Source organism: Molossus molossus, unplaced genomic scaffold, assembly GCF_014108415.1.
Source record: "Molossus molossus isolate mMolMol1 unplaced genomic scaffold, mMolMol1.p scaffold_m16_p_12, whole genome shotgun sequence".
NCBI lineage: Eukaryota > Metazoa > Chordata > Mammalia > Chiroptera > Molossidae > Molossus > Molossus molossus.
In genome coordinates, this window is record NW_023425347.1 from 88,491,474 (window position 1) to 88,517,633 (window position 26,160).

At 53.9% G+C, this 26,160-nt stretch overlaps 1 protein-coding gene across 2 annotated transcripts in view; it reads left to right on the forward strand.

Annotated features, from left to right (window-relative positions):
• Positions 1-26,160, forward strand: part of MYOM3 (myomesin 3) — a 46,754-nt gene that overhangs the window by 17,566 nt on the left and 3,028 nt on the right. For both annotated transcript variants that reach the window (XM_036257291.1, XM_036257292.1), the window contains exons 14-34: positions 1,519-1,702; positions 4,178-4,352; positions 7,669-7,790; positions 8,150-8,337; positions 8,598-8,724; positions 9,740-9,918; positions 11,673-11,787; positions 12,744-12,900; positions 13,616-13,725; positions 15,143-15,187; positions 15,836-15,972; positions 17,447-17,591; positions 17,736-17,795; positions 18,179-18,246; positions 19,250-19,360; positions 21,459-21,546; positions 22,061-22,099; positions 22,349-22,457; positions 23,646-23,809; positions 24,012-24,048; positions 24,237-24,259. In XM_036257291.1, the coding sequence (XP_036113184.1) occupies positions 1,519-1,702; positions 4,178-4,352; positions 7,669-7,790; positions 8,150-8,337; positions 8,598-8,724; positions 9,740-9,918; positions 11,673-11,787; positions 12,744-12,900; positions 13,616-13,725; positions 15,143-15,187; positions 15,836-15,972; positions 17,447-17,591; positions 17,736-17,795; positions 18,179-18,246; positions 19,250-19,360; positions 21,459-21,546; positions 22,061-22,099; positions 22,349-22,457; positions 23,646-23,809; positions 24,012-24,048; positions 24,237-24,259 (2,383 nt within the window). The remainder of the gene's footprint in view (positions 1-1,518; positions 1,703-4,177; positions 4,353-7,668; positions 7,791-8,149; positions 8,338-8,597; positions 8,725-9,739; positions 9,919-11,672; positions 11,788-12,743; positions 12,901-13,615; positions 13,726-15,142; positions 15,188-15,835; positions 15,973-17,446; positions 17,592-17,735; positions 17,796-18,178; positions 18,247-19,249; positions 19,361-21,458; positions 21,547-22,060; positions 22,100-22,348; positions 22,458-23,645; positions 23,810-24,011; positions 24,049-24,236; positions 24,260-26,160) is intronic.

A 26,160-nucleotide genomic window follows, 5' to 3' on the forward strand; every position in this document is an offset into this window, starting at 1 on the left:
CTGGGTTCACATCTTATCTCTGCTACTTACTGGCTGTGTGACCTTGGACGGTGTATTGAGTCTCTCTGTGCCTCCGTTTCTTCGGTACGACAGAGATAATAATCATTCACGCCTTACAGGGTCAATATGAGGATCAAATTAATTAAAGCACGTAAGACTTAGAACAGAATCCAGCACACAACTGGTGTTCAGTAACGTTCATTGGGTTTTAAAATGATTTCTTGGGCTCTGGGCCACTGGTAGCCAGGTGAGCCTGGGGGGGGGGGGGGCACAGGGAAGGGGGTCATTGGGTCCCCTGGTGCTTCTAGGTCTTAAGCCTCATACCCAGACTCAGCAGAAGTGGCCTCTGCGTGCCCCCCTGGCCCACATCACCTTTAGCTCTTCACCATCTATCTGCCCAGACACGCAGACTTTATGGCTGCCTTTGGGGCCCCTGGCATGTGGAGAGTGCGCAGGCTTGGGGGCACTCACACCTCGGAAATCCCAAATATTAGATGCATGACTTTCTGCCAAGTTACCAAACTCCCTAAACCCGTGCTTCCCCATCCGTGGGAAACTAACACCTACCTAGAAGGGCTATTGTGAGAATCCATCCATTCACTCATTTATTGGTCCCACAAACATAGGCTGAGCACCTCCGCTGCCGGTGCCGTGCCTGGCCCTGGGTATGGACAGGAATCCCTGCCTCTGGAACCCACGCTGGAGGAAGGGATGGAGACCGAGGACGGACGAGATACATGAGTGACATAGTTAGCACGTCAGTTCGTGGTAGCACTAAGGAGAAAGACATAAAGCAGGGAGGGGATTGGAAGTGTTGAGGGGAGGGGCTGCTGACATTCTAGATGGAAGGGCTGGGGAGAGCACCCCAAGAAGGTGAGTTTTCAATGGCGGCCTAAAGGAAACCTGCCAGGCTTTCGCTCTAAGGAAGATGTGGGGCTTGGGAGGGGCTGAACAGACCAGGACATGATCTGACCTGCAGTAAAAGGGTCCCTCAGACTATCATCTGGAGGGGGAAGGACTGATGGGAGTTAAAGGTAGAAACAGGCAGACCGGTTAGGAGGTATTAAAATAACTCAGATGAGAGACAGTGGTGGCTTCGGTCAAGGCTGTGGCGGAGATGCTAGGGTGGTAAGTCATGGTCAGATTCTGGGTACATTTTGAAGGTAGAGCCAACTGCATGTGTGGCTGGAGCATATTTGGGGTGTGCAGGAAAGAGGGAAAGAGTCCAGATCGCTCCAAGGTTTGGGCCTGAGCAAGAGGAAGGATGGGTGCCACTAACTCAGTGTGGGCAGCTTTGGTGCGGGGCAGGCTCCAGGGTCGAGCTCTAGACCACTGAACGTGCGCTGCTCAGTAGGCATCCAGGTAGAGAGGGCGAGGAGGCAGGCGACCCAGAGCTCGGTGTTCACGGGCAGCCTTGGCCGGGATAAGAGTTGGTGAGAGCAGGTGTGGGAAGTGGCCAGCACCGAGCCAGCCTCAGGCAACTGCTTATCCAGCGTGAGTTTCTCTTTTTTGTCACAGTCAGTCATAGGTAGTGGCACCTGGGAGGCCATCAGAACTGAAAATCCTGTGCAATCCCTGAAATTCGCGCTTTTGGATCTGGAGAAAGGGAAGTCGTATGTCTTCAGAGTGCGAGCGATGAACCAATATGGCATGAGCGACCCCTCGGAGCCCAGTGAGCCCATCGCCTTGAGGGGGAAGCCAGGTACCCGTGTGATTCCAAGGAGGGGGCAGGCCAGGCCAGGCCAGGGGGCTGTCAGACCCTAGGGCCACAGGGACAAAGCTGTGCCCATTTCCCTAGCCACTTCTATCCACCATGAAGCAGAAAAGCAGTATGATCTCAGGCCTGCGGTGTTAGGCCATCAGAAATCACATTTCTCTAGGAAGGAGGCTCACGGAAGACATGTTTTCTCCATAACAACAATTCACAGCTCGCAGAACCCGGCTGGTCCAGCATTGCTGCTGAGTGTGACCCAGTCTTTTAGTTCTAAATGTCTCCAACCAGCACCCACTTCTGCCTCCTGAGCCGGCCTCCTGCCCCCTCCATGGCTGGGGCTAAGCTATCCCCAGCCCCCCACCCCCACCCCGAGCCCTGGCTCGCCTGGAGGACACCACTCATCTTCAGCACAGCATGGGCCTGGGCAAGTCATTTCAGAGCTCAAACCTGTGTCCTCACCTGCCAAACGAACATGCATGTTCACAGTAAGTGTGATGCACTGGTGGGCAAGGTATTTCTACTTAACTCTGGTCCAGGGAACACTTAGGCTTGATTTGGGGACTGGCCAGTGAATGGCTTGTGACTGGATGTGCGCTATCTCTGGACCACAAGCCAGCCTTAGGGCAAAGTTCTACCCTGGCCCATGGGCTCAGTTGGTTGGAGTATTGTTCCATGCACCAGAAGGTGGCGGGTTCCATTCCCAGTCAGGATGCGTGCAGGAGGCAACCAAGCAGTTTCTCTCTCTCTCTCTCTCTCAAATCAATTTAAAAAAAAACTTTTTTTAATTCCAAAAAGGAAGGGAGAAGAAAGATCAGAGAGGAGGGGATGGGAGAAGAGGGTAGGAAAAAGAAAAGGTATTTACTCATATTCCAAAAGTAAAATTATGTTGAAATGAGAAAAAAAGAAGCAAAAGAGTTAGAGAGGAGGGAAGGAAGGAAGGAGGGAAGGAGGGAAGGAAGGAAGGAAGGAAGGAAGGAAGGAAGGAAGGAAGGAAGGAAGGAAGGAAGGAAGGAGAAAGAGAGAGAGAAAAGAATGCCCCTCAACATGATTCCACTGCCCAGGAGTAACCACTGTGATCATCTGGGTGCCTGGGTTTCTGGCCTTTTGACCTCACACATATTACTGCATCTTTTTAAAAGTACAATTAAACCATATATAGAACTTTGCATTCTACTTTTAAAAATTAACGTTAGATCGCAAACATTTCCTCGGGTCATGAAATCCTCCCTGAAATCGTGATTTTCATGTCTGAGAACTACTCCATTCCATGGATACCCTCAGCTCCAGTTCTTGCCCTCAGGTAGAATCAGGTCTCTTGGGCACGTGGGGCCCCTGAACGGCCTCCTTCCAGCCTCTCCCTCCACCCAACCTTCATCCAGCCACACTGTCTCCAACCCAAGAGGCGGAAGTTGCCGACAGGACCTTCCTGTGCCCAGGACCTCGCGTCCATCTCCCGGGGCCTCCCCGTGCCGAGTGCAGAGGCGCTCAGAGTAGGCACTCGATAAATGCTGGGTCTGTTGGATGGATGCTGAGTTCAGCCTTTTCCTGTTGACTTTGAGGCACCACCAGAACACAAGGAGAAGTGTCTGGGGGGAATGGAAGATGAGCTGTAGGACTCAGGGAAGAGGGCAGGGCTGAAGTTAAAGGCTGGGGGTCACCTGCGGAGCGGCGAGGGTTGAAGACATGGGAATAGATGGACCCTTAAGATGGGGGGAGAGGAGAAAAATATAGCAAGTCAAGGAGCAGAATTTTCAGGAGTCCCATATTTGGGGACAGAAAAAGATGGGAAGCCACCAAAAGATATATAAGGAGTTTGAAAAGTAGAAAGAGAAGGTAAGTTACTACACCTGCCATGCATTCATTCATCCATTCATCTATTCTTTCATCCATCCATCCATTCATCCATCCTTCTATCCATTCATTCATCCATCCTTCTTTCCATCCATTCATCCATCCATCTATCCATCCATTCATCCATCCATCTATCCATTCACTCATCCATCCTTCTTTCCATCCATTCATCCATCCATCCATCTGTCCATTTAACAAATCATGGCAGTCTCTACCTAAAGGAGTTTAGTCTCAGGGAACCATGAAAGTCAATAGAGACATTTCAAGGAAAGAAAATCAAGTTTTCTAGAGACTGAAGATAAACACTGAGGAAAACTACAGATTTGGTGAGTCTAAGTGAGAGAGAGAGATGATGAGGATTAATGAATGGGAGCTTTAGTGAGGAAGCGGAGGTGTTTGGAGATAAGAGGGGGGAGGACCTTTAGAACACAAGAGCCTGGGGCACACCTCCGGGACCAGGAAATAGTGAAGCCCCAGGGCACATCTGGAATCCACAGGCCACCCTTGATTGCTGTAGGGGCTCCTCCCTGTCTCTCTCCACCCCCGCCCCTCCCCAGTGTGTTAGTGCCCGAAAACTCAGCATCCTTACTCAGCCCTGTTTCTGTTTTCTAGCTACTCTCCCTCCTCCGGCTCAAGTTCAAGCTTTCCGAGACACGCAGACCTCTGTCTCTCTGACCTGGGATCCTGTCAGAGAAGGCCCGGAGCTCCTGGGTTATTACATCTACTCCCGGGAGGCAGGATCACCCGAGTGGCAAACAGTTAACAACAAACCCATCCAGGGCACCAAGTGAGTTTGCCCCACCCCTCCCTGCACCCGGGCATCCTCCAAGGAGGGGCCATGATATTAATGACGCCCACCATTTCACAACATGGCACTGGGCACTGGGCACTGTTCTAAGTTCTTTTGTATATTAGGTCATTTAGTTCTAACTGCAATCGTATGACCTTAGGACTAATATTTCTACTGCCATTGTACACATGAAGAAACTGAGGCACAGAGTGGTTAAGTAACTTGCCCAAACTCCCTTTGCTAATAAGTGGAGGAACTGGGACTTGACCCAGATGGTCTTTTTTCAGCAACTACTTGCTGAAGGCGTCCTGTCTGCAGATGGAGGTGACGAGTTCCGTCACATCTGTCCAGGAGCTTAGAGATACAGAGAGGCAGAGGGTGAGGGCAGCCAGTGGCGTCCGCACCAGGGAAGCCTGGGTTCAGACTCTGCACCCACCGGCCCTTTCCTAGTGCCCTTGCGCAGAGACTCGCCCTCTCTGAGCCTCAGTTCAGGCTCCAGGCCTCCTGCGTTTCCAACCCCACTCCCTCCGGGCTCCGTCCTCACTCGGAGGCCCTGGTCCTTGAAGGCGCGGTGAGCCTTGAGGCCTCTGGGCTCCTGACTTCTCTGTTTTGAGGCTCTGTGGGATAAGGGGCTCAGGTGGTGACACCCCTCTCCTTCCTTTCCATCGGAGGACTGGGCAGGCCCTGAGCACCCTGGCTGGGCCCCCTCACCTTGGGCCACAAGCTCTGAGATCACCTTATCCAGAAAAAGCGACGACAGGAACTTGTGTCCCTCTGGTTTTCATGCCTCACTGTCAGCCGCGGGAGGTCACCCATAATTGTTAGGGCCAAAGTTCCACATTGGAGGAAAGTCGGGATTTTGACAAATGAGCTCAGAGTCCAGATTATCTCTAGAATAACATTTCTCCCCCTACTTGCATTGAGTGTACTTCCCAGAGAAGGGGCACAGCTTGACGGAGAGTCACATGAAGGGTGTGACATGCCTGGGGAACGTGTCACACAGTGGGGGTTGGCACGCTCCTCTGCTCTGCCTAGAGAACTCATCATACATGTGCATGCCATCAGTTACATGTGTCATAGCTGGAAAGAGGCTAAAACACCACTGCCCAGGAGAGCTGCCTAGGGTGATACCATAAAGGCAGCTCAGCCCTGGCCAGTTTGGCTCAGCAGTTAGAACATCAGCCCGTGGACCAAAGAGTCGCAGGTTCAATTCCGGTTAAGGGCACGTACCTCGGTTGCGGTTCAATTGCCCACCCTGGTTGAGGTCATGCGGGAGGCAACCAATCAATGTGTCTCTCTCATGTTGATGTTTCTCTCTCTCTCGCCCCCTCCCATTCTGTCTGAAGATAAATGGGAAAAGTTTCCTTGGGTGAGGATTAAAAAAAAAGTTAGCTCAGTGGGGCCGTGGTGGTCAGTGCAGTGCCATGTTGCTGGGCCCCACAGAACCTGGCTTACAGGAGATGCTCACACAACGTCTGAGTGAGCGGAGGGGTGGATACAATGGCGCTGTGCTGGGACTCGGGAGACCCGGGCTCCGGTCCAGCTGTGTTCCCAACAGGCTGTGTGCTCTTGGCACGCCTCCTTCCTTCTGGGGGACGTCTCTGGCCTAGAAAACGAAGAAACTGGACAGTTTGATCCATAAGGGCCCCTCCAACATTCAGCTTCTCCAAAAAGGGGCAAGTAACAACCGTGCCTTCTGCAGAGGGTGTTCCGAGTGCCTTGAGTTTCGACAGCAACCGAGTGCTAGACAAGTGCACAGTATCGTCCTTGCTGTCCACTGTCGGCACCGGCGTCGCTCCAGCCCGGCGCCTTCCCTTCAGCGCTCGTTCTTCTCACGCGTGTCGTCATTAGATATGCGTGTCCCTGAGCAGGGGACCTGATGCTGTGTCGGCCATCAACACCCGATTTAAGTCCTTGGGGCTCCTCGAGGTCAAACTCCCTGTAGGATAAGATTTGCTACAGGAAAGTGTTGATATGGGAGAAAGAGGTCCACAGTTTGGGTTTTATCAAGAAGGGACAGCATGAGCCCTGGCCGGTTTGGCTCAGCGGTTAGAGCGTCGGCCTGCGGTCCGGAGAGACCCGGGTTTGGTTCCCGCTAAGGGCACGTACTTTGGTTGCAGTTTGTCCCCGGCCCTGGTTGGTCGTGCGGGTGGCAGCCACTCGATGTGTCCTTTTCACGTCGATGTTTCTCTCTCTCTCTCCCTCCCACTCTATCTGTACAAAAGATGGAAAAATGTCCTCGGGTGAGGATTAAAAAAAAGAAGGGGCAGCATGAGAAGGACGTTTTCCCCCAAAGTCTGTGACTCTGGATGACAGTCCTCTTTGAGGTCTGTAAAGGGACTCCGTGTTTTAGAATCACAGCTCATAACAGTCACTTGTGTTTCCAGGACACGGCCCGAGGTCCTGGAGATGTGCGAGGTAACAGTTCCGGGCTTGGCTCCCTGGGCCTCCAGTTGGTATTTTTCCCAGCATGTTTGTATTTTGACGGTGGGCTCAAGAAGAGTCACAGCTTTTAAAATCATTTTTTTCTGGGTTTTTTTTGAGAAACAATTGACATGCATCACTGTATCATGATGGTTTGAGTTACATATACTGGGAAATGATGACCATAATAGGTTTAGTCAACATCCACGATCCCATATAGATACAATGATAAGAAAAGAAAGACAGCCCTGGCCGGTTTGCTAAGTGGTTAGAGCACCAGCCCGTGGACTAGAGAGTCCCAGATTCGGCTCCTGCTAAGGGCACGTACCTCGGTTGCAGTTTGTCCCTGGCCCTGGTTGGGGTCACGTGGTTGGCAACCAGTCGATGTGTCTCTCTCACATCAATGTGTGTGTCTCTCTCTCTCTCTCTCTCTCTCTCTCTCTTCCTCCTTCTCTCCCTCCCACTCTATCTGAAGATAAATGCAAAAATGTACTCAGGTGAGGATAAAAAAAAAGAAAGAAAAGAAACACAATTTCTTCTCGTGATGAGAACTGTCAGGTTCCACACCCTTAACAACTTTCCCGTCTGTCCAGCACCAGAGGTAACTGTAGCCATCATGTTGCACGTGACATCCCAGTACTTACTGATCTTCTAACTGGAAGTATGTGCGTTTGGACCACCTTCGTCCGACCTTTAAATTTTTAAGGACTTCACCCCCCAGGTGTACGCATCACTTTGGGGCAAGGGCAGTATTTCTAGGTAAGAACTGGCCCAGAACCCTCAAATCCCACCGCACTAGTTACCACTTATCCCACAGGGTTGTTCTAGAAAGTTCAGGATGTCCGCGAGCTGTTTGGCCATCCCTGAATGCTGCACATCTCTCTCCCAGGTTTACAATTCCCGGGCTAAGGACGGGGAAAGAGTATGAATTTTGCATCAGATCAGTCAGCGAGGCTGGGGTAGGTGACAGTTCAGCGGCCACCGAACCCATCAGGGTCAAGCAGGCTCTGGGTAAGTCCAAGGGGCAGGTCCAGCCTGCCAGAGTCTGGGGGCAGCTCTGGGCTGGGCAGAGACCAGGGACTTGCAAACCACATCTTGGAGGGTCCAATCCCAGAGGCCAATGGGGATAAGCCCCCTGAGGGGAGCAGAGCATCCCCTCCCTGACCACCCTTCCTTTGGGAGGGAGGTAACAGTGGCCTAAGGCCATGCAGTGAAGCCTGACCAGGTGCCCTCCCAGGGCAACGTCAAGGTTACAGAAGGCACCTCTGGCTAACGTAGTACCCCTGGAGCCGGGTGGGCGCCCACTGGGGAGGCTTGATGGTTCCCGCAGCCCCCAGTGCCCCTGGCCTCACCTCCTTGCCTCCCTGTAGCTACACCTTCTGCCCCATATGATTTCATCCTCCTGAACTGTGGCAAAAATGACATGGTCATTGGGTGGAAACCTCCCAAGCGTCGTGGAGGTAGCAAGATCCTGGGCTACTTCCTGGACCAGCACGACTCAGAGGAGCTGGACTGGCACCAGGTCAACCAGCAGCCTGTCCCCACCCAGGTCTGCAAGGTAAGGCTGGAATGTGGCCACCCACCTGCAGTCCTGACTGGTATGGGGGAACCCCTGTGGGAGGTTCTGAGGCCGAGAGGGGCCTCAGGCTCCCTGGCTTCCACACTCCAGCTGACTTTCAAATGCAGACCCACTTGGCCAGTCTTGTTTAAAGCCCCCGTAGACTTCCTCCCCCCACCCCCAACCCCCACCTCCCGCTGCTGCACCTCTGCTCCTTTCTCTCCAGCCTCAGTTTTCAGTCTGTGTTTCTGCTCCTCAAGGTCAGCAACCTTCGTGAGGGCCACTTCTATGAGTTCCGTGCCCGGGCCACAAACTGGGCAGGTGTCGGCGAGCTGTCGGCGCCCAGCAGCCTGTTTGAGTGCAAAGAGTGGACGATGCCCCAGCCAGGTGAGAGCCCGGGCAGCCTAGACTTCCGCACCCCCCCAAAGCTACCGATGTCATGACTACTGACGAGTTCTCTGTGCATTCACGTCTGTTCTGTTGTTCCAGACACCAGACCCCTGGCCCCTTCCCCCTCGGACCCTGTGATCTCTGACACATAGTCTTAACCCTGCCTTAGGGGACCCCTAACTTTGACCATCAACTGGTCCCAGCATACACTGTCCTCTAGCTCAACACATCCTCCGATATCAGATTCCAGCCTCAGATTAATCTCAAACCCCAAAGTTACATTGCTAGGGCGACCAGCTTGTCCCAGTTTGGTTTTACAGCTGCAAGTCCTGGACAACAAGGGGGGCTGATCACCCTACACCCGGCTCCCACAGCCCCTCACCTCCCCCGAGGAAGGAAGCATCACAACCCTCCATCATTCTGTTCAGCTCAGTTCTGTTTTCTACACAAAACCAGAATGGCAGGAAATTAGTATGTGTGATGCTTTAGTCAGTAATTATAAACAACTAATATTTACAGGGTATTTACTATATAACTACACTTTCCATAAATTATGTCATTAATGCTCACAACTGCACTGTATTATAGGAACTATTATTATCCCCATTTTACAGATGAGAAAACAGGAATATGGAGGCTAAGTAAGTTACCTAGAGTCTCCACAGCCTCAGGGTAGAGCCGGGACATGAGCCCTGGTGATGACTCTGGAGGTCACACCCGTAGCTCCTCCATTAGGCACTGAAACATCAAAGACACTGGAAGGATTCCTCTGTCTGGCGTGGGGATGGGAGGATCTAACCCTATTTCAGGACCAGACCAAGACTGTCATGATGCCAAGGCCAGCGAGGTCCCCACTATGCCCAGAACAGGTGCTTCCAGGCTTGGTTGTGACTGACAGATGGACAAGCTTGCGGACTGACCACCCAGCTCATTACCTGGCTGTCTGGCTGGCCATTTGGCTGTCTGGCAGGTGGCCTATCTGCCCAGCTCCTTCTCTACCCCATCCCCACAGGTCCCCCATATGACGTGCGGGCATTCGAGGTGCGGGCCACCTCCCTGATGCTGAAGTGGGAGCCCCCACTCTACACGGGGGCCGGGCCAGTCACAGGCTACTGCATCAGTTTCCAGGAGGAAGGCTCTGAGCAGTGGAAGCCAGTCACCCCAGACCCCATCTCTGGCACCCACCTGAGGGTGAGTCCCTGTGCCTTCATCCTCCGGCCCACCCTGAGCTTTCCTGCCCCTGGACATGGCAGGACTACAGAGCATCAGAGCTGGGAGGACCTTCGGGGTAGCAGAGGAGCAGAGGGGGCAGCTTACCCAGCGAACTGGTAGTAGGTTTGGCCGGCTGGTAGACTCACCTGCTCCACTCTGAGCAGGCTCTTCCCTAAAAACTCACTTCTAATCGGCGAGGTAGATCAGCATTTGGACATGCTCGTCCCTGAAACCAGGAACTCTACTTCAAGGATTGAGTTGTAGAGAAATAATTAAGCAAGTGTGCAAAGTTCTAAGGACAAGGATGCTCATTGTTGCATATTTTTTAAAGTCAAAAGTCATAAAAAATGTAAATATGCATCAAGGGGTTTGCTTAAAGAAGTCACCGTGGCCCTGGCCTGTTTGGCTCAGCCCTTAGAGCGTCGGCTTTTGGTCCAGAGAGTCGCAGGTTCAGTTCCCGCTAAGGGCACGTACCTCCGGTTGCAGTTTGTCCCCAACCCCAGTTGGGGTCATGTGGGTGGCAACCAGTCGATGTGTCTCTCTCACATCGATGTTTCTTTCTCTCTCTTCTTCCCTCTCTCCCTCCTGCTCTATCTGAAGATAAATGCAAAAATGTCCTCGGGTGAGGATAAAAACAAACAAACAAACAAACAAAAACGGAATACGGCGCAGGCCATGTTTCTGCATGGGTTATGTGCACTTAAAGTCGAACGGATTCTCACACCGCCTCGGCCGGTGGCATGCGCTGAGATTCTGCAGCCGCCACCTCCGCGGGCCAGCTCCCTGCGGAGAGTAGGCCAGGGCTGGGCAGCTGCCTGAGACAGCCAGTGGAGACAGATGGTCTCTCTGCCCCGCCATGGAGGTGGCCCAGGCCAGGGCGGGGCAGGCTTGGTGACTTGGCACTATTTCTGCTTGTGGATGATTGGCTGGCATTTACTCAGTCATTCACTAAATACTTCTTGACACCTACTTAGTGCCAGATCTGGAGCCAGGTCTTCCACGTGGCCGTCCTTGGGGAACAGGCGATTACAAGACCGTGCATTGTACAGTGGAGGGGCGTCGGAGGGGCTCCGGGAGCTCTAAGGGGAAGGTCGGGGACTGTCCTGGAACCCTTGCGGCCGCCCGAGCTGGAAGTCAAGGATGAGTTGGGGAAGGGCTCGGGCGCGTTTCGGGCAGAAGGCTCAGCAGAGGCAAAGGCAGGGAGCCACGTGGTAACCGCGGGGTCCCTGAGGGAGTCATGGCGTGGAGGGCACACAGAGAGGAGGCGAGGGGGAAGAAAGCTTCGGTGGAGGTCGTGGCTGCCACATGGAGAGCAGCGGCCACACTCCAGAAATGTCAGGGAAGTAAAGGGGGAACTTGGTGACCGCATGTGGAGGGCTTAAAAACAGATGGCGAAGGTGGTCCCCAGGCTTCTCCCTGCGGGGACAAATGGAGGAGAGACGGGGTGCAGCAAGGGAGAGGGTTTTCCCATTGGGAATGGATGATGAGTTAAGCTCCGAGCTGATGGAGTTTCAGGTGCCACAGGCACGAAGACAATCCCAGGGGAGACCTACTGAAAACTGGAATCGGGAGAGCAGTGTGCTCCTCGCCCGTCCCCACCCCCAGGCAGCCCGAGCCTCCCTGGGGTTCCACAGATGCGTGGTTCCAGCACCCCATGGCCAGGGATTCGGGAAGGGTGGTCTTTGCTGTCCTCGGTGCTCACTCTCGCCTCCTCCCCCCACCCCCACCCCCAGATCTCGGACTTGCAGCCGGGGAAGAGTTATGTGTTCCAGGTGCAGGCTGTGAATTCAGCGGGTCCAGGGCAACCGTCCATGCCCACAGACCCCATACTCATGGAGGACAGGCCAGGTAGGGGCAGGTGGAGGGTGCCAGCACCACCGCTGGGCTGCGCCATCGAGGAGGGGCTCAGAGGGGGGTCGGGAGGAGCACGGATTGCAGAGGGACAGGCCCTGCTGGGCCTCCCCCACCGCCACCCCACACTTCTTTCAGCGGTTCTCTCCTACCTGCCTGTCTCTCTCTCCAGTCCCCGCCCCGCTTATGTCTGTGGGATCCTGAGATGTGAACCCATCTCCTCCTTCTGTTTGGCGGGGTCTTCCATTCTTACACATGCCACATTCATGAGCTCATACAACTCTTCGTGGATATTTGAAATAATCCCTACTCCAAATCCCAAGTGTTATTTCAGATACCACAGGAGGCTTTGCCCGTCCTGCAGGCAGAGCTCCGAGGCCCCGCCTACCGCACCCGCCAGAGGCTGCCCTGGCCCTCCCAGAGCCACTGAAGGAGCTGTCATTGTCCCCACTTTAGAACGGATATTATCGTAGTGCAGAGTCACACAGCTAGCACGTGACGGAATCACTCAGCTCCCCCAACTATAAAACATATCTCTTTCTATTCTAATTATTCATTCATTCAACAAATATTTGGTGGTACCCACATTGCCCTGGGGATACAGCAATGATGAGAAAGCAGGGTCCTTATCTAGTGCTGGGAGCAGCGGATAAACAGTAAACAAGTAACCAGTTACGGAGGAGGTAGTGATAAATGCTACAAGGGAAATGAAACAGGGTGATATGGTGGAGTGAGGGTTCCTTTCACCGGTGGTCAGAGAGGGCCCCTCCGAGGAGGTGACATCTGAGCTGAGAAGGAGCTAGATCAGGCTTCAGAGACCACAGCAAGAAGCCTGGGGTTGTTATCTTGTTCAAGTGTGAGAGGCAGACCTTGGAGGGCTTAAGCAGGGGAGGGGCATGACCTGGTTTATCATGTATAAACATCCGGTTCCCTCTGTTGGATCCTGCCCTCAGATGCCCCAGAGATCAAGGTTGGTGTGGATGAAGAAGGCTTTATCTACTTGGCTTTCGAAGCCCCTGAGGCCCCCGACTCCTCAGAGTTTCAGTGGTCCAAGGACTACAAGGGCCCACCAGATCCCCAGAGGGTCAAGATCGAGGAGGAAGTAAACAAGTGAGTGAGCGGAGGTGGCACAGCTAGTCCACAGGCCCCCCCTGTTGTCAGATGAGTTGGCACAAGTTCGTGGGTGAGACTACCTGGCAGGACCCACAGATGACGAATGGGCCTGAGAGGGGCTCTTGTCTCTTGCTAAGGATGCTGATTACCACCTTCGGGAGAAATGAAGGAACAGTGCATTTCAGGGGCTGAAAGAACAGCATTTATTTTGAATCTTCTCCTGTAAGCAACTGCGTGTTTCCAAGGAGATGCGCAGGACTTGCTTTCTAGCCTGGGAGCCAGTGGCTTGTTCTTGGAACATCTCCGGGCTCAGCATCATCTCATGTAAAAGTAGGGGTTGGGAACAGATGACCACAAGGGCTCCTGTCAGATGCCCCCAGGTCTCACTCTCCACCCCCAGCAGTTCCTGGCCTCAGCCCTGTCCAGCAGGAGATAGAGCTGAGGACTTGAGCCCCGGAGGGAGACACGGGGCAGTGCAGACAGTAAGAAGACCCTGTGCCAGAAAGCCCACTAACAGGGCCGCTGACAGCTCCAGGCCAGAGCAGCCCTGGGTAGAGGACCCCGAGGAGGTGTGATGGAGCGCCACCCTGTTCGCAGCTTGGCCGTGGTCAGGGGTTGGGCTGCAGGACCCCCAAGCTGACCGAGACTGGCCGGCTCCCAGGCCTCCAGTGCACAGGGCCCCGCTCAGAGCACCTGCTCTCCTCTCTGCCAGGTCCAAGGTCATCCTGAAGGAACCTGGCCTCGAGGACTTGGGCACCTACTCAGTGGTGGTCACCGATGCGGATGAAGACATCTCAGCGAGCCACACGCTGACTGAGGAAGGTAACACCCTGCCCTACTGCTGCCTGCCCAGGGCGACGAGCCTAGATCAGGGTCCCCGAGAGGCAGGCAAAAAGCAACAAAAACTAGCAAAGCAGTCATTTCCAGAGAACTGGGTCCTCTTCCACCCAATCAGGCAGCCAGTCAATTAATAAATATCTAGTGAGCACCTTCCAAATGCCAGGTACTGTCCCAGGATTACATCCGTAAACTCAACGGGCAAAAATCCCTGCCTGATGGAGTTCACATTCTTCTGGTCTCTCTTTCCTTCTTCTACTGTTGATCAAAGCAAAGGTACTAGAATTATTTCTGTACTTCTAGTACTTCTTTCTGTAGCCTAAAAACAAAACAAAACAAAAAACTTTTGGTCAGAGGAATGAGGATGGCAATAGGGAGCAGTGGGGACTATGACAAACTGGAGAGTAGATGCCATGTCTAAAGGGTCATCCATGTTTAATGATTTAAACAGAACTAAAATCAGTGCTAAGACTCATTCTCTGCTGTCTCCATAGCAACTGAGAGACAGCCCGTTGCCTTCCCTGCTGACTACACAGGGAGTCCTTTGATTTTGTTAAACAGCAGAAGCCAGACAGACCCAATTACAATTCTACAATTTTCTGGCTGTTTGACCTTGAGCAAGTCATGTCACCTCTCTGGGCCTCAACTGAAACAATGTTATGCAGATACATGTAGATGAATCTATGCAAACTAAAACCATCAACAGAAAGGATGGGTTTTTTGGTTTGGTTTGGTTTTGACTGGATTCTTGCCATGAGTCCAGACTCCTCATGCTAAAGACTCTGGGGCTTACTAGGGAAAATGAGTATGGGCTCTGCCCCTGCCAGTTCTTCTATGCAACACCTATTTATTGAGCACCTACTGTGTGCCAGACACTCATGCAGATCTAGCGCTCAGCTTAGCAGGAGAGACAAATCTAACAAAGAAGCAGTTAGCAAATGAGACAGCACTCTGCAGACCTGCCCTAGAGACTTCTAGACTGAAGTACTCAGTGTTGGGGCCAGACAGACCTCAGACTCTAGGACAGCGTGTTACAGTGGGTTAAGAGTAGGGCTCAGAACCCAGTGGGCCTGGAGCGGTCAGAGGTGGACAGTAATGCTGACTCCACAGCATGGTGTGAGGACTTAGTGAGATAGTGCAGTGCCTGGCACACAGTAGGCACTTCCCTGGAGAGGTGGCACTCGATCTCAAGGTGACCTGCAGCAGCCCTCCACACCCCCCTGGGGGACCCCAGGGCCAAGGCCCACATGCTTATCATCAACCCCTGGGTTGCAAGTGACCCCAGTTTGAGGTGGTGTGTCTCGGGACTTTCACCCAGCATAGACCCGCATGGCTTCCATGGACCCTACTGGCCCCAGTATTTCATTTTCTTTGGTTTCTTCCTTGCTCCTCCCTGTCCCAGAGCTGGACAAGCTGAAGAAGTTGAGCCATGAGATCAGAAACCCAGGTAAGCCATCCTAGGCAACTCTGGGGTGTTTGGAGTAGAATTGAGTCAGCAAGAGCCAAAAACTAGCTGGGGGGGGCGGGGCAGAGAGCGGGGGCATCACAGGCTGGAGACCAGGGTGTCAGTGGTCCCTGAAATGGAAAAGGGACACCAGCAGGGTGGACAGAGGGTGCAAGGGAGGGCAGAGTGGATATTTCTTCTTGGTTGGATTCTGGGTCATCGAAACCTCTGCTTCTCTCCACTGGCTGGTAGTGTGCAGAGGTCATAGACTTGGGTGCACATTGGAATCACCCCAGGAGCTTTTCAAAATCCCGATGCCCAGGCCATGTCCCAGACAAATCAGAACCTCGGGGCCTGAGCCTGGACACCCATGCTTTGGAAAGTCCTCTGGGATCCGGTGTCCAGTCAGGGTGAGAAGCATGGCCTTCAAACATGGGAAGAGGAAACACTTCCTTCAGATGAATTCACTCTAGAGTGGGCATGCATAAACTCCTCAGACCCCCGCCCCCGTGAGTCTCCTTCACACATTCAAGCACCGTGCACATAATGCCAACAGTGTGCTCGGGGTGGGGCTGGTGGCCAGTAGGCAGGAGAGAAGGGGGCCCCACCCCACTCCTTCCTGTCCTCTGTCCTCTGTCCTCTGCCTCCCAGTGATCAAGCTGATCTCCGGCTGGAACATTGACGTCCTGGAGCAAGGAGAGGTGCGGCTTTGGCTGGAAGTAGAAAAGTTATCTCCGGCTGCAGAGCTGCATCTCATCTTCAACAAGAAGGAGATCTTCAGCTCACCGGTAACTGGAACTGAGATTCATAAGTGAGGTTCCCTGCTCCGCTCTTGGCTGCCCCTGGAAGTGGTTCCCCTAAGGTCGGCAGCGCCCCCTAGCGGACATTTCAGAGACGGCTGCCTATGGGGTGGGGTGGGAACCGGATGGGGACACGTGGTTTTCAGTAGCTGGGAACAGATGGCGGGGACTGTAAATGCCTGTCAGTGCAGGAACAAACACTCTCACAAAGAATTCCCCACACCCCCTACAATTTTTGAATGTTCTACCAGACATTCTTCAGATGAAAAACCTACGTTCATAATTATCCAAGCTTAGACCCTATACAGAGAAATTTTGCAGTTTTAATATGCACTGAATAGTGTTTTTATTCAAGTAAACACTTCACCTATGCTCTTTCATTCATTTTCTTTTTCTTGTACAGAATGGTGTTTTCTTTTATCTGTTTGCCTGTCTCAAATTCAAACCAATGCGTTACGAATCAGTGCAGCATGCGAGTGTATCTGAGTACCTGCATACCGAAAATCATATCACTTTTATGTCTTCCTGTCACAGCGGTGGTATTCCACTGCTTTTTATTAGTTGACCCACATGAATCGCCCGGCTTTTTTATTACAAACATGACCGTTTCAGTCTCGTGAGAGCTTCGATCATGAGATCATATTATTTGTGAATGTTATTGTCATTGGAGAGGGCGCTGGTTTTGACAGAGGAGAAAGAGCTGAGCTAGATGTCCCAGGACGCATGTGGCAGCCCTGCTGGCTGTGTGCCCTTGGGCACGACCCTTCAGCTCTGTGTGCCTCCGTTCCTGCGTCTGTACAGTGGAGCTGGCTGTCCCAGAAACCGGAGGAGCAAACAAGAAGATAGATTTGAATGTTCTGCTTGACGATTAAGTGTGACCTTGGCACATGGCAGAGGAAGTGTTACAAAGTCTGGCTCTTGGTACAGAGCATTGGGACTCTCAGGGGCCATAACAGAAATATAAAATAAGACTAGATGGCTCCCTCAAACCACACATACAAATAAGGCCAGAGGGAATACGGTTCTAAATGTAGAAAAGAAAACTTTTAAAAACTTACAATATGACAAATTATAAATGACTGTTAATTCTGGGTAGCAAGCCCACAGGCTTTTCAAAATATTATCTTTATATTTCTATGGAGAATTAGGAAAGAAATAGAAAATAACAAAAAAAGTAACACAGTAGAGGATTGGGACTTATTATTAATTGCAATTAATTGAAGCACCCAAAACTCATTCCTGTGCCTGCTGGACCCCAGGGGTGTTCTCAGGGCTGAGTGTGGGGAGAACCCCATGCTATAAGCAGCAGAGGTTTATCCAGGGCTTCCTCCCCATCTCTGAAGGCTTCTAACTCTGTACATATCACCCCCAAGTCCAACTGTACCCCACTTATGCACCACAATGCAAATTCCCTGGGATTGGAAATTGGGCAAAAATTATTATTGGGGTTTGTTCTTTGCAGAATCGCAAAATCAATTTTGAGCGAGAGAAGGGCCTAGTGGAAGTGATCATCCAGAACTTGTCTGAGGATGACAAAGGGTCGTACACAGCTCAGCTCCAAGATGGAAAAGCCAAAAACCAGATCACCCTGGCCCTGGTGGACGACGGTCAGCTGCACCCCGCCCTCCCCGCCCTCCCTGCCCGTGCACCCAGCCTCAGCTCTCAGCTCTGGGGTCTCTGTCCACCCTGATGCCCCTCTCTGAGCCTGTGTTCCTCTTGGCTTATGCCAGTCCCTCGCTGTGTGTTCACAGATTTCGACAAACTTCTGAGGAAGGCAGATGCTAAGAGAAGAGACTGGAAGAGAAAACAGGGTAAGAGTTGCTGGAGTGAAGTTCAAAGGCCTCGGCCACTGGGCCAGGGGACAGTGCTGGGGAACTCTAGTTAGTAGGTCCCCAAGCCCTGCTGTGCCCACTGGGGAACTCGCTGCAATTCAATCCAGCTGTCCCTGTGCCAGAATAAAACAGCACTTGCCCAACCAGGAGAGTGAGTGCCTCCTTAAATTTTGCACCCTAGGCACCTCCTTTGCCTCACCCCAGTTCCCTCACTCCCACCCACCAGCCCTGGTTGAGGCAGAATCTGAGGGCCCAGTGGTCACTAGCTGCCCCAACCCCAACTGCCTTCCCTTGTCTTGTCAACAGGTGGCGCCCTGGCTGAGCCTGGAGCTCTGACCAGTGGGCGGGTTTTGTACTTGCAGGTCCCTATTTCAAGGAGTTCTTACAGTGGACGGTCACGGAGGACTGCCGAGTGCTGCTGACGTGCAAGGCAAATCTCTGTCCCGGTCCCCAGCCCTGCCCCCAGGCCCTCTGGGGCAACATCTGTGGCTTGTCCCCAAGTCCGGTGGCTGTACTTGCTCCGCTCCCCCAAAACCATTACCCTGTGCTTGGCTGGTCCCACACCTGCAAAGTAGCCCCAGGGAGGCTGCATTTAACCAGAAAGCAAAGCCCCCTTCACAGAGCCCAGGGAGCAGAGTTCGTGTGCGTTGGGTCAGCCTTGACCTAGATCTCCAGGGTCTGTACGTTGATGGGGTTCCCTGGTGTCTATTGGCAGCCTTACCAGACGCTCTGCTCAGTGCTTCCGAGCATTATTTTACTTTCTCTGCCTCAGGAGCATCTGTGAGGTAGGCATTATTCACTACACTTTACAGATGAGAAAACAAATGGGGAAATAGCTCAAGATCAAGAGGTGGAGCCTGGAGTCTGTCTGACCCCAAATCTGGGCTTTTCTCATCAGCCTGCAGCCTCTTGGGGAACGGGGGTGGGGGGCAGGCATTCTCCCAGAAGCAGATCCTTTCAGAACACTCAAAGCACCTACTGTGCACCAGACACGCTGCAAGGCACTGGCGTACAAGGAGGATGAAGTGTGTCCTCAGGCTTCTAGGAGCCGAGGGCCAATCAGGATCCCTGGAAAACAGCACGCCTCCTGCTACGATGGAGAAGTGTGCAGGAGATTGGTTAATCACGATGGGAGGCCCTCCGGGTGCTTCAAGGAAGGCTTCCTGAAGGAAGTGACATCTAAGAAGCAAAGATACACAGGCGTGTACAAGGGGAAAGTGGAGCAGGGGAGGGATGGAGAGGCGGAGGGAGCACCATTAGCAAGTCCTCTTGGGAAGCCAGCACACGGGAGTGAGGAGGAAGGGGGCTGAGACTCCGTGGCGAGGGTGTGTCTGGGCAGGGAAAGCGGCACATCTGTAAAAACAGGTCCGATGAGCTGAGTTTTCACTTGACAAGAGGAAGCCTGGTGGAGCCTCATGCTCCGCTTCCCTCAGGTGACCAACACCAAGCAGGACACCCGCTTCCAGTGGCTCTTCCAGAAGAAAGAGGCCCCGGATGGCCAGTATGACCCGCAGACCGGCGCGGGGCTTCTCTGCATCGAGGAGGTACTGCAGGGCTCACACCCGTAGGCGGCGCCAGGGCACTGGGGGGGCAGCCAGGAGCAGGGCTGGGACTAGGGGGAGGCAAGTGAGCCCTCCACACAGGTACAAAATTTAAGGGGGCACTAAGAACTCAGTAAACAACCCCTGGCTGGTGTGGCTCAGCTGTTAGAGCGTCAGCCTGCAGACCAATGCGTTGTGGGTTCGGTTCCGGTCAAGGGCACGTACCCTGGTTGGGGTCCTGCGGGAGGCAGCCAATCAATGTGTCTCTCTCACATGGATGTTTCTCTCTCTCTCTTTCTCTCTCTCCCACTCTATCTGAAGATAAATAGAAAATTATCCATGGATGAGGACTTTAAAAAAAAAACCTCAGTAATCAAGATAAATCATATTTCATGCAATATTTTTAAAAAATCAAAATTAATGCAAAAAAGACCATGAGGGAAACAATAACAAAACTTTAAGTAAGGACAGGATCAGTAATACTGATTTTTTCCTTTTGTTTGGACTCTAGTCCTGGCCCTGCCACTGTGTGGCCTTGGGCGAGTCACTGTCCCTCTCTGACCTGTTTCGTTGGGAGCATGAGAGGGTTGGAAGGGGCGCTCTCAGGGGTTCCTTCCTGCTCTGACAGTCCAGGAATTTGGCACAGGAAGGCTGGGCTCCGGGCCTGGAACTCAGTTCACCCACCCATGTCCCCCGTGGCCTCTGAGAAGACAGAAATGCAAGTCTCCTTGGCAAACATCCCATGTTTTTCTGCCCTGCTGTTTATGTCTGTGGCCTCGCTGGGTGCCGAGGAGGACTGGAGAAACGCAGGTCCGCTAAATAGGAAGGAAATGAGGATTTCAGGGTCTTCTCCCAAATCCCGAGCGGGACAGTGCCAAGGTGGCCTTGGTCATCGTGGAGCACGCTCCTCACAGGGCCTGGCATCAAGGAGGTGCCTAATAGCTCCGAGCCCTACAGTCATCCGCCCTCGGTGCAGAGCTCGCTGGCTTCCGAGGAGGGGTTCCCTCAGGCCTCACAGCAGCGGCAGCCGTGGCCAGGCAGGGTCAGGCCACCATGTTAGTGAGCAAACAGAGGCTCAGAGGGCTTACGTGCAAAGGCGGAGGCTAGAGAGAGGGGTCAGGAGTCACTCCAGTGGCCTTCCCTAGGGTGTGCTGGGGACTTTGGAGCCTTCACTGGGGGAGAAGGGAAAAGACCTAAAAAAGGACTATTGGGGTTCAGCCCTTTGATCCCCAATTAGGAGCTGTTTCTGCCTTGGATGCGGCCCCACAGAACACTGTGTAGAGATGGTGGGGGGCGGGAGGCCCTTCTAGGGGACAGGGAGGCAAAGATCACTCCCCAGGCCCCGAGGGAGGCCGTGTGTAATGAGGGGCCATGTCTGACCTCTGGGCCTTGTTTAAAAAGTACCACCCAAGCCCTGGCCGGTTCGGCTCAGTGGTTAGAGCGTCGGCCTGCGGTCTAGAGAGATCCGGGTTCGGTTTCCGCTAAGGTCACGTACCTCGGTTGCAGTTTGTCCCCGGCCCTGGTTGGGTCGTGCGGGTGGCAGCCACTTGGTGTGTTCCTTTCACATCGACACATCGATGTTTCTCTCTCTCTCTTTCTCTCTCTCCCTCCCGCTCTGTCTGAATAAAAAATGGAAAAATGTCCTCGAGTGAGGATAAAAAAAAAAAAAGTACCACCCAAGTTATTGGTTTACTGAGTGTGGATTCAGTCTTCACTTGGGGGTCAACAAGCATGTACCAGAGAGGACTCCCTTGTCCTGAGTGAAAGAACACACTTCCTTCTGGAGAACTGCAGAGGGGTCCCTCCTTCCAGGGGCCCCCAGGAAGCAGGGCACCGGGGGGTGGGGGGACACTCAGACAAGCGCCACCAGGAGGCACACCGTGCTCTGCTGGGAGCAGCTGCCATCAACCCTCCGCCCACCACACCCTCAGACCCCGACAAGCTCTGAGTTGGAACCTCTGGAGCTGGGGGGAGCCTTAGAGCTCACCCATTCCAGATGGGTAAACTGAGGCCCGGGGAGGAGAGGGCTCGCCTGAGATCACACAGCGAGCGCGGGCAGGCCCAGAGCCTGGACTGACACCGCCGCTCACCCTTCTTTCAGCTGTCCAAAGAGGACATGGGGATTTATAGAGCAGTGGTTTCTGATGACCGAGGGGAGGACGACACCATCCTGGACCTCACAGGGGAAGGTAGGAGCTGGCGATGTTGGAGATGCGCCAGGAGGACCGTTGGGAGATCACACTGAATCCAGAGACAGGGCTATGACCTGTGGGGTAAAATGTATGGGAACCTCATGTCACTTGGGGCAACTGAGGCCCAGAGAGGTTAAGTGACCAGCCCAAGGCTGCACAGCTAGTCAGTGGCAGGGGCCTGGTGTGTGTGACACTGATGCCCATGTTCACTGAAACGTACCACGGTGAGCCCAGGCTTCAAGACTCATGCCTCTGCCCCACAGTGGGCCCTGGCTCCTCATCCAGCCTGTTGGCTCAGCTGGCAAGAAAATTGCCAAGTCGGCCCATTTATCTTCCATCGTGGTGCCCCCGCCCCATCGTTCACTGAGTGCCCCAGGCGCCCTCTGTCCCCAGCTACGGGAGTCATCCTGCAGGGCTCCCTGTGCGCCCACCGGCCTTTCTAAGGATGTCCCCAACCTGCTACATCCGGGGAGTCCGACACCAGTTGACCACTCTCTCTGTCTCCCTCCAGCCCTGGATGCCCTCTTCACTGAGCTGAGCAGAATTGGGGGTGAGTAAGCCCCTCTCTGCGCCCACCCCTGCCATGGTGCCCGATCACCTCCAGGGGACCTGCAACCAGCCTTGGCTCCTAGGGGTGGGTTTCGTCTCCAAACTCAAAGGGTGGGGGGAAGAAGCTCCTGCCTTCTTACAACACTGCATTCCCCCACTGTACCCCAAGAGCAGAGACAAGCTGGCAGGCCCCAAAATGTGGTGCCCAAAGGAGCATGGGGAGACTCACGCGTCTCCTCTGCCTCCCCAGTCCTCTCTGCAACCCCACTGAAAGTCCAGGGGACTGAGGAGGGGATCCGTGTCTTCAGCAAGGTCAAGTACTACAGCGTGGAGCACATGAAAACCACCTGGTTCCACAAGTAGGTCAACCTCACCCTGGAGCCCTGCCCATGCTGTCGGAGGGCCCAGCACCTGCCACAGCCCAGGCCCCAGGGGCCGGCAGACAGGCTCTCCGACTGCTCCTGTTGCCCACAGAGGGAGTCAGGGATAAGGAGCCGAAAGGAGATCCCTCAGGGAAGGTGGTCAGCCTGGTGGTAGAACCATTTTTCAAGAATATCCACGACCACAGAAGGATCATTGTCTTCAGGCAGCATCTGGAACTGGGGAGGGAAGGGTACAGGAATGAGGGAGAAGCAGACAGTCGGGTGGGGGCATGGTGCCCTTGTGGGTCTTTGCAGCCTTTGCAAACTCAGGCTCAAGCAGAGGGACCTGTGAGGCTGACAACTAACTGAGGGCCAGGGCTTGAAGGCAGGATAGTTAAAGTATCCACGAAGAGTTGGCCGCGAACTAAGTGACCCCAGATAGTTTGAGAGCAGAAGTTCCTCGGTGCTTCATTTGCACTCCTCAGCCTTGTGGAGCAGACATTGCTGCACCCACTCTGTAGCGAAGGCTAGACTGACTTGGTCAAGTTTGTGAAATGAGTGAGAGCCAAGGCCACACTGAGTTCCAGGACAATGGAGCTCCTACTCTAGAGTTCTTGAGCTCTGTGACTAAACCGAGAGGTGTCACTTCTGCAACACAACACTGTGGACATGGGACAGGTGTCTCCAGGAAGGAACTTTAAGTTAATAAAAAAAGTTTATATGGTTTCTAAGGGCTAGGGGAGAGTGAGTGTGGAAGGAATCTCGGGAGGGTTTAAGATAAGAATGAAGAGGTAAGGAAGTGACTGGAGGTCACTGGCCCAGGAGCACCATTTCCTCCAATTCCCAGCTTGCAGGACATGTCACAAGTACAGACAGCAGTGGCACATATTGATGTGCCACAGGATTTAAAGACTGGATGGATGGATGGATGGATGGATGGGTGGATGGATGGTGGATGGATAAGTGGATGGGTGGGTGGGTGGGTGGATGGGTGGATGATGAATGGATGGGTGGATGAATAGTTATGGAATATCTCATGGATGGTCACCACCTTCAGCCCATGAACTTGGAACAAAGCCCCAGGAGAGGACTGTGGGCAGGGGGAGCCTGTAGACCTGCCGACAGCCTCCTGAGCAGCACTGACGGGCTGAGCCGTGTAAACCATTTCTCTTCCTTCACAATCAGAGAGAAGCGCCTGGAGAGTGGCGACCGGGTGAGGGCTGGCACCACCCTGGATGAGATTTGGCTCCACATCTTGGATCCCAAAGACTCAGACAAGGGCAAATACACCCTGGAGATCGCTGCTGGGAAGGAAGTCCGGCAACTCTCGACGGATCTCTCAGGGCAAGGTGAGCTGTCCACCTGTCTGTCCTCAATAGAAACCCCGTGGTCTTTTGGGGGGATTCCCATCCCCCACCCACCGTGGCATTAGAATACTGGACTGGGAGGGAAGAGAGTGGCGGACCCCTCGTGCTGAGCCCTGTGCCCTTGGGTCACAAGGACAGATGCCCTGACATACCCCTCTCCCTTCTCCCTGTTCCCTTCTCACAGCTTTTGACGACGCCCTGGCTGAGCACCAGAGACTGAAGTAAGTTTCCTTGGTGTCTCTCAGTGTAAACCATGCGCCCCCTGGGTCTGGCATGAACCGGGCACGGGGCCCTGTTCTGGGAGCCCGCGCCAGCTCCTTCTTCCCTTCGTCATCCCGTCACCCCCACCCAAGCAGGACTGTCCTTCAGTAAGTGGAACCTCGAGCGTCTTTCCATTTCTGTTTTTCAGAGCCCTGGCCATCATCGAGAAGAGTAAGTCCACCGACATTTCTGTTTCATTCCTGGGGTGGGGCGGCTTCCAGGGAGCTCATGTCTCCTGGCAGGGTCCCAGTGGGCTCTGTGTGGCTCGGAGCTGTCACGGAGCTGCCAGGAGACCTGAGCGATGACAGCACGAAGACAGATGGGTTGGAAGTCCGAGGGTACCTGAGACTGGGGTGTGGAAGCACCCAGCGGAGCCTGGTGCCAAGCAGGCTGGGCAACGTCAGGTGCAGTGGCAGGTGGAACCCGACAGGAAGGGGAGAGACTGGACCAGGCTGGGCTGGCCCCTCTGGGTGAAGTGTAGGGAGGGGACGACTTTGAAGCTGAAGCTGGCCTGGCTGTTGGGACACTGGAGCCTCATCTACTTGGGGCTCAGCCCCAAACCCACAGGGACGTGGCACAGTGTCTGAGCTGCCTGGGGTGCTGCCACCAAGTCCACGCACTCAGACTTCGTCAGCTCGGCCGGCCAGGTCTAAACCCCCCAGTTCCAGGGGACTGTCAGGTCCCACTGACCCACGACGCAGGAGCTCGTGAGGAAAGGATTCTGGGGGCAGAGCATAGCAGCCCTGAGCTCGTGGCAGCCAGGGAGGGAACTGAACAGCTTTGAGGCGTAGCAGGGAGAACTCACTCTGCTAGCTTGTGGTCGCCGGTGGGAGGAGGGACTTCCCCTGCATGGGGACATTGTCCCTGAGTGTCCCCACTTGGCAGGAAGTGCCGGCCTCGGTGTTCATAAGTACAACCTGGAAGGGGCCATGGGGTCTCAGTGACCATGCGGGGGGCGGTCTCCGTGGTGGGAAAAGCGAGCCCGGAGACCCCTCAGCCTGCACCTTGCCAGGAGGAGCGCCCACATGCTCACGGAGGCTCCCAGGCCCCTCCCTCTGCCAGTCTAGTCCCTTACCCGGCGAGAACACCCGCTCCCCTCCCGGAGCGCTTCCCTGCAGAGGGGACGGAATTCACCGTGAGTGGTGGCTGGGGCTTGTGGAATCCAGAGTCAAAGGACGTGGACCGTGTCACCCAGCTGTGAAGGGCTGGTGAACACTCGACAGCGTCCACCTCTGGGGCCTTCTCCCCACACCACGATTCGGGGTCCTGCTCCCCTTACCTCCATGGACCAGCACCAGCCCAGTGACACAGGCTCTTTGCACTTCCCTGACCCGTGCTCCGGGGTCCGTGCTGCCCAGGCCTGCTGCTCCCACGATTGCAGCGATTGCAGCGGAAGGAATGTTTTGACTTTCTGCTTAGTGACATACAACCACCCTTCCTGCCCACCCTCCATGGCCATCAGGTCCCCTCCTTGACCAGAGTCACTGTCCCAAAAGCTTCCGTCCCACTATTTCTTGCTCCCCTTTGGGTCTCTGGTTCATCTCCACCTATTGTGTGCATTTTGCCAGTTAAGGGCTCAGAGCAATCATATGAACCTTCTTTCCCAGTTCTTGAGGGGGGAGGCACCTCACTGTCACCTCCAGGTACCACTGATCATGAGGATGGGTTGGAGTCAAGGATAGAAACACACATGTCCCCTAGCTTCTGCTTTTGAAGGCAAGGAAACAGGTAATACAGATTTAAAGATTCCCACCCCTGCCCGGCAGTGTGGCTCAGTGGATTGAGCGTCATCCCATGGTCTGAAAGGTCCCGGTTCGATTCCCTGTCAGGGCACATGCCCGGGTTGTGGGCTCGATCCCCAGGGGGGGATGCAGGAGGCAGCCGATCAATGTTTCTCTCTCACATCAATGTTTCTCGCTCTCTCTCCCCCTTCCTCTCTCTCTATAAAATTAATAAAAATATTTTAAAAATAGTTAAAGATTTCCACTCCAAAACTGATGGAGCATTGCTTAAAAACAAGCCTCAACTCTATGGAAACGCTCTGGGAAGCAACCTGCAAGAACACGCTCATC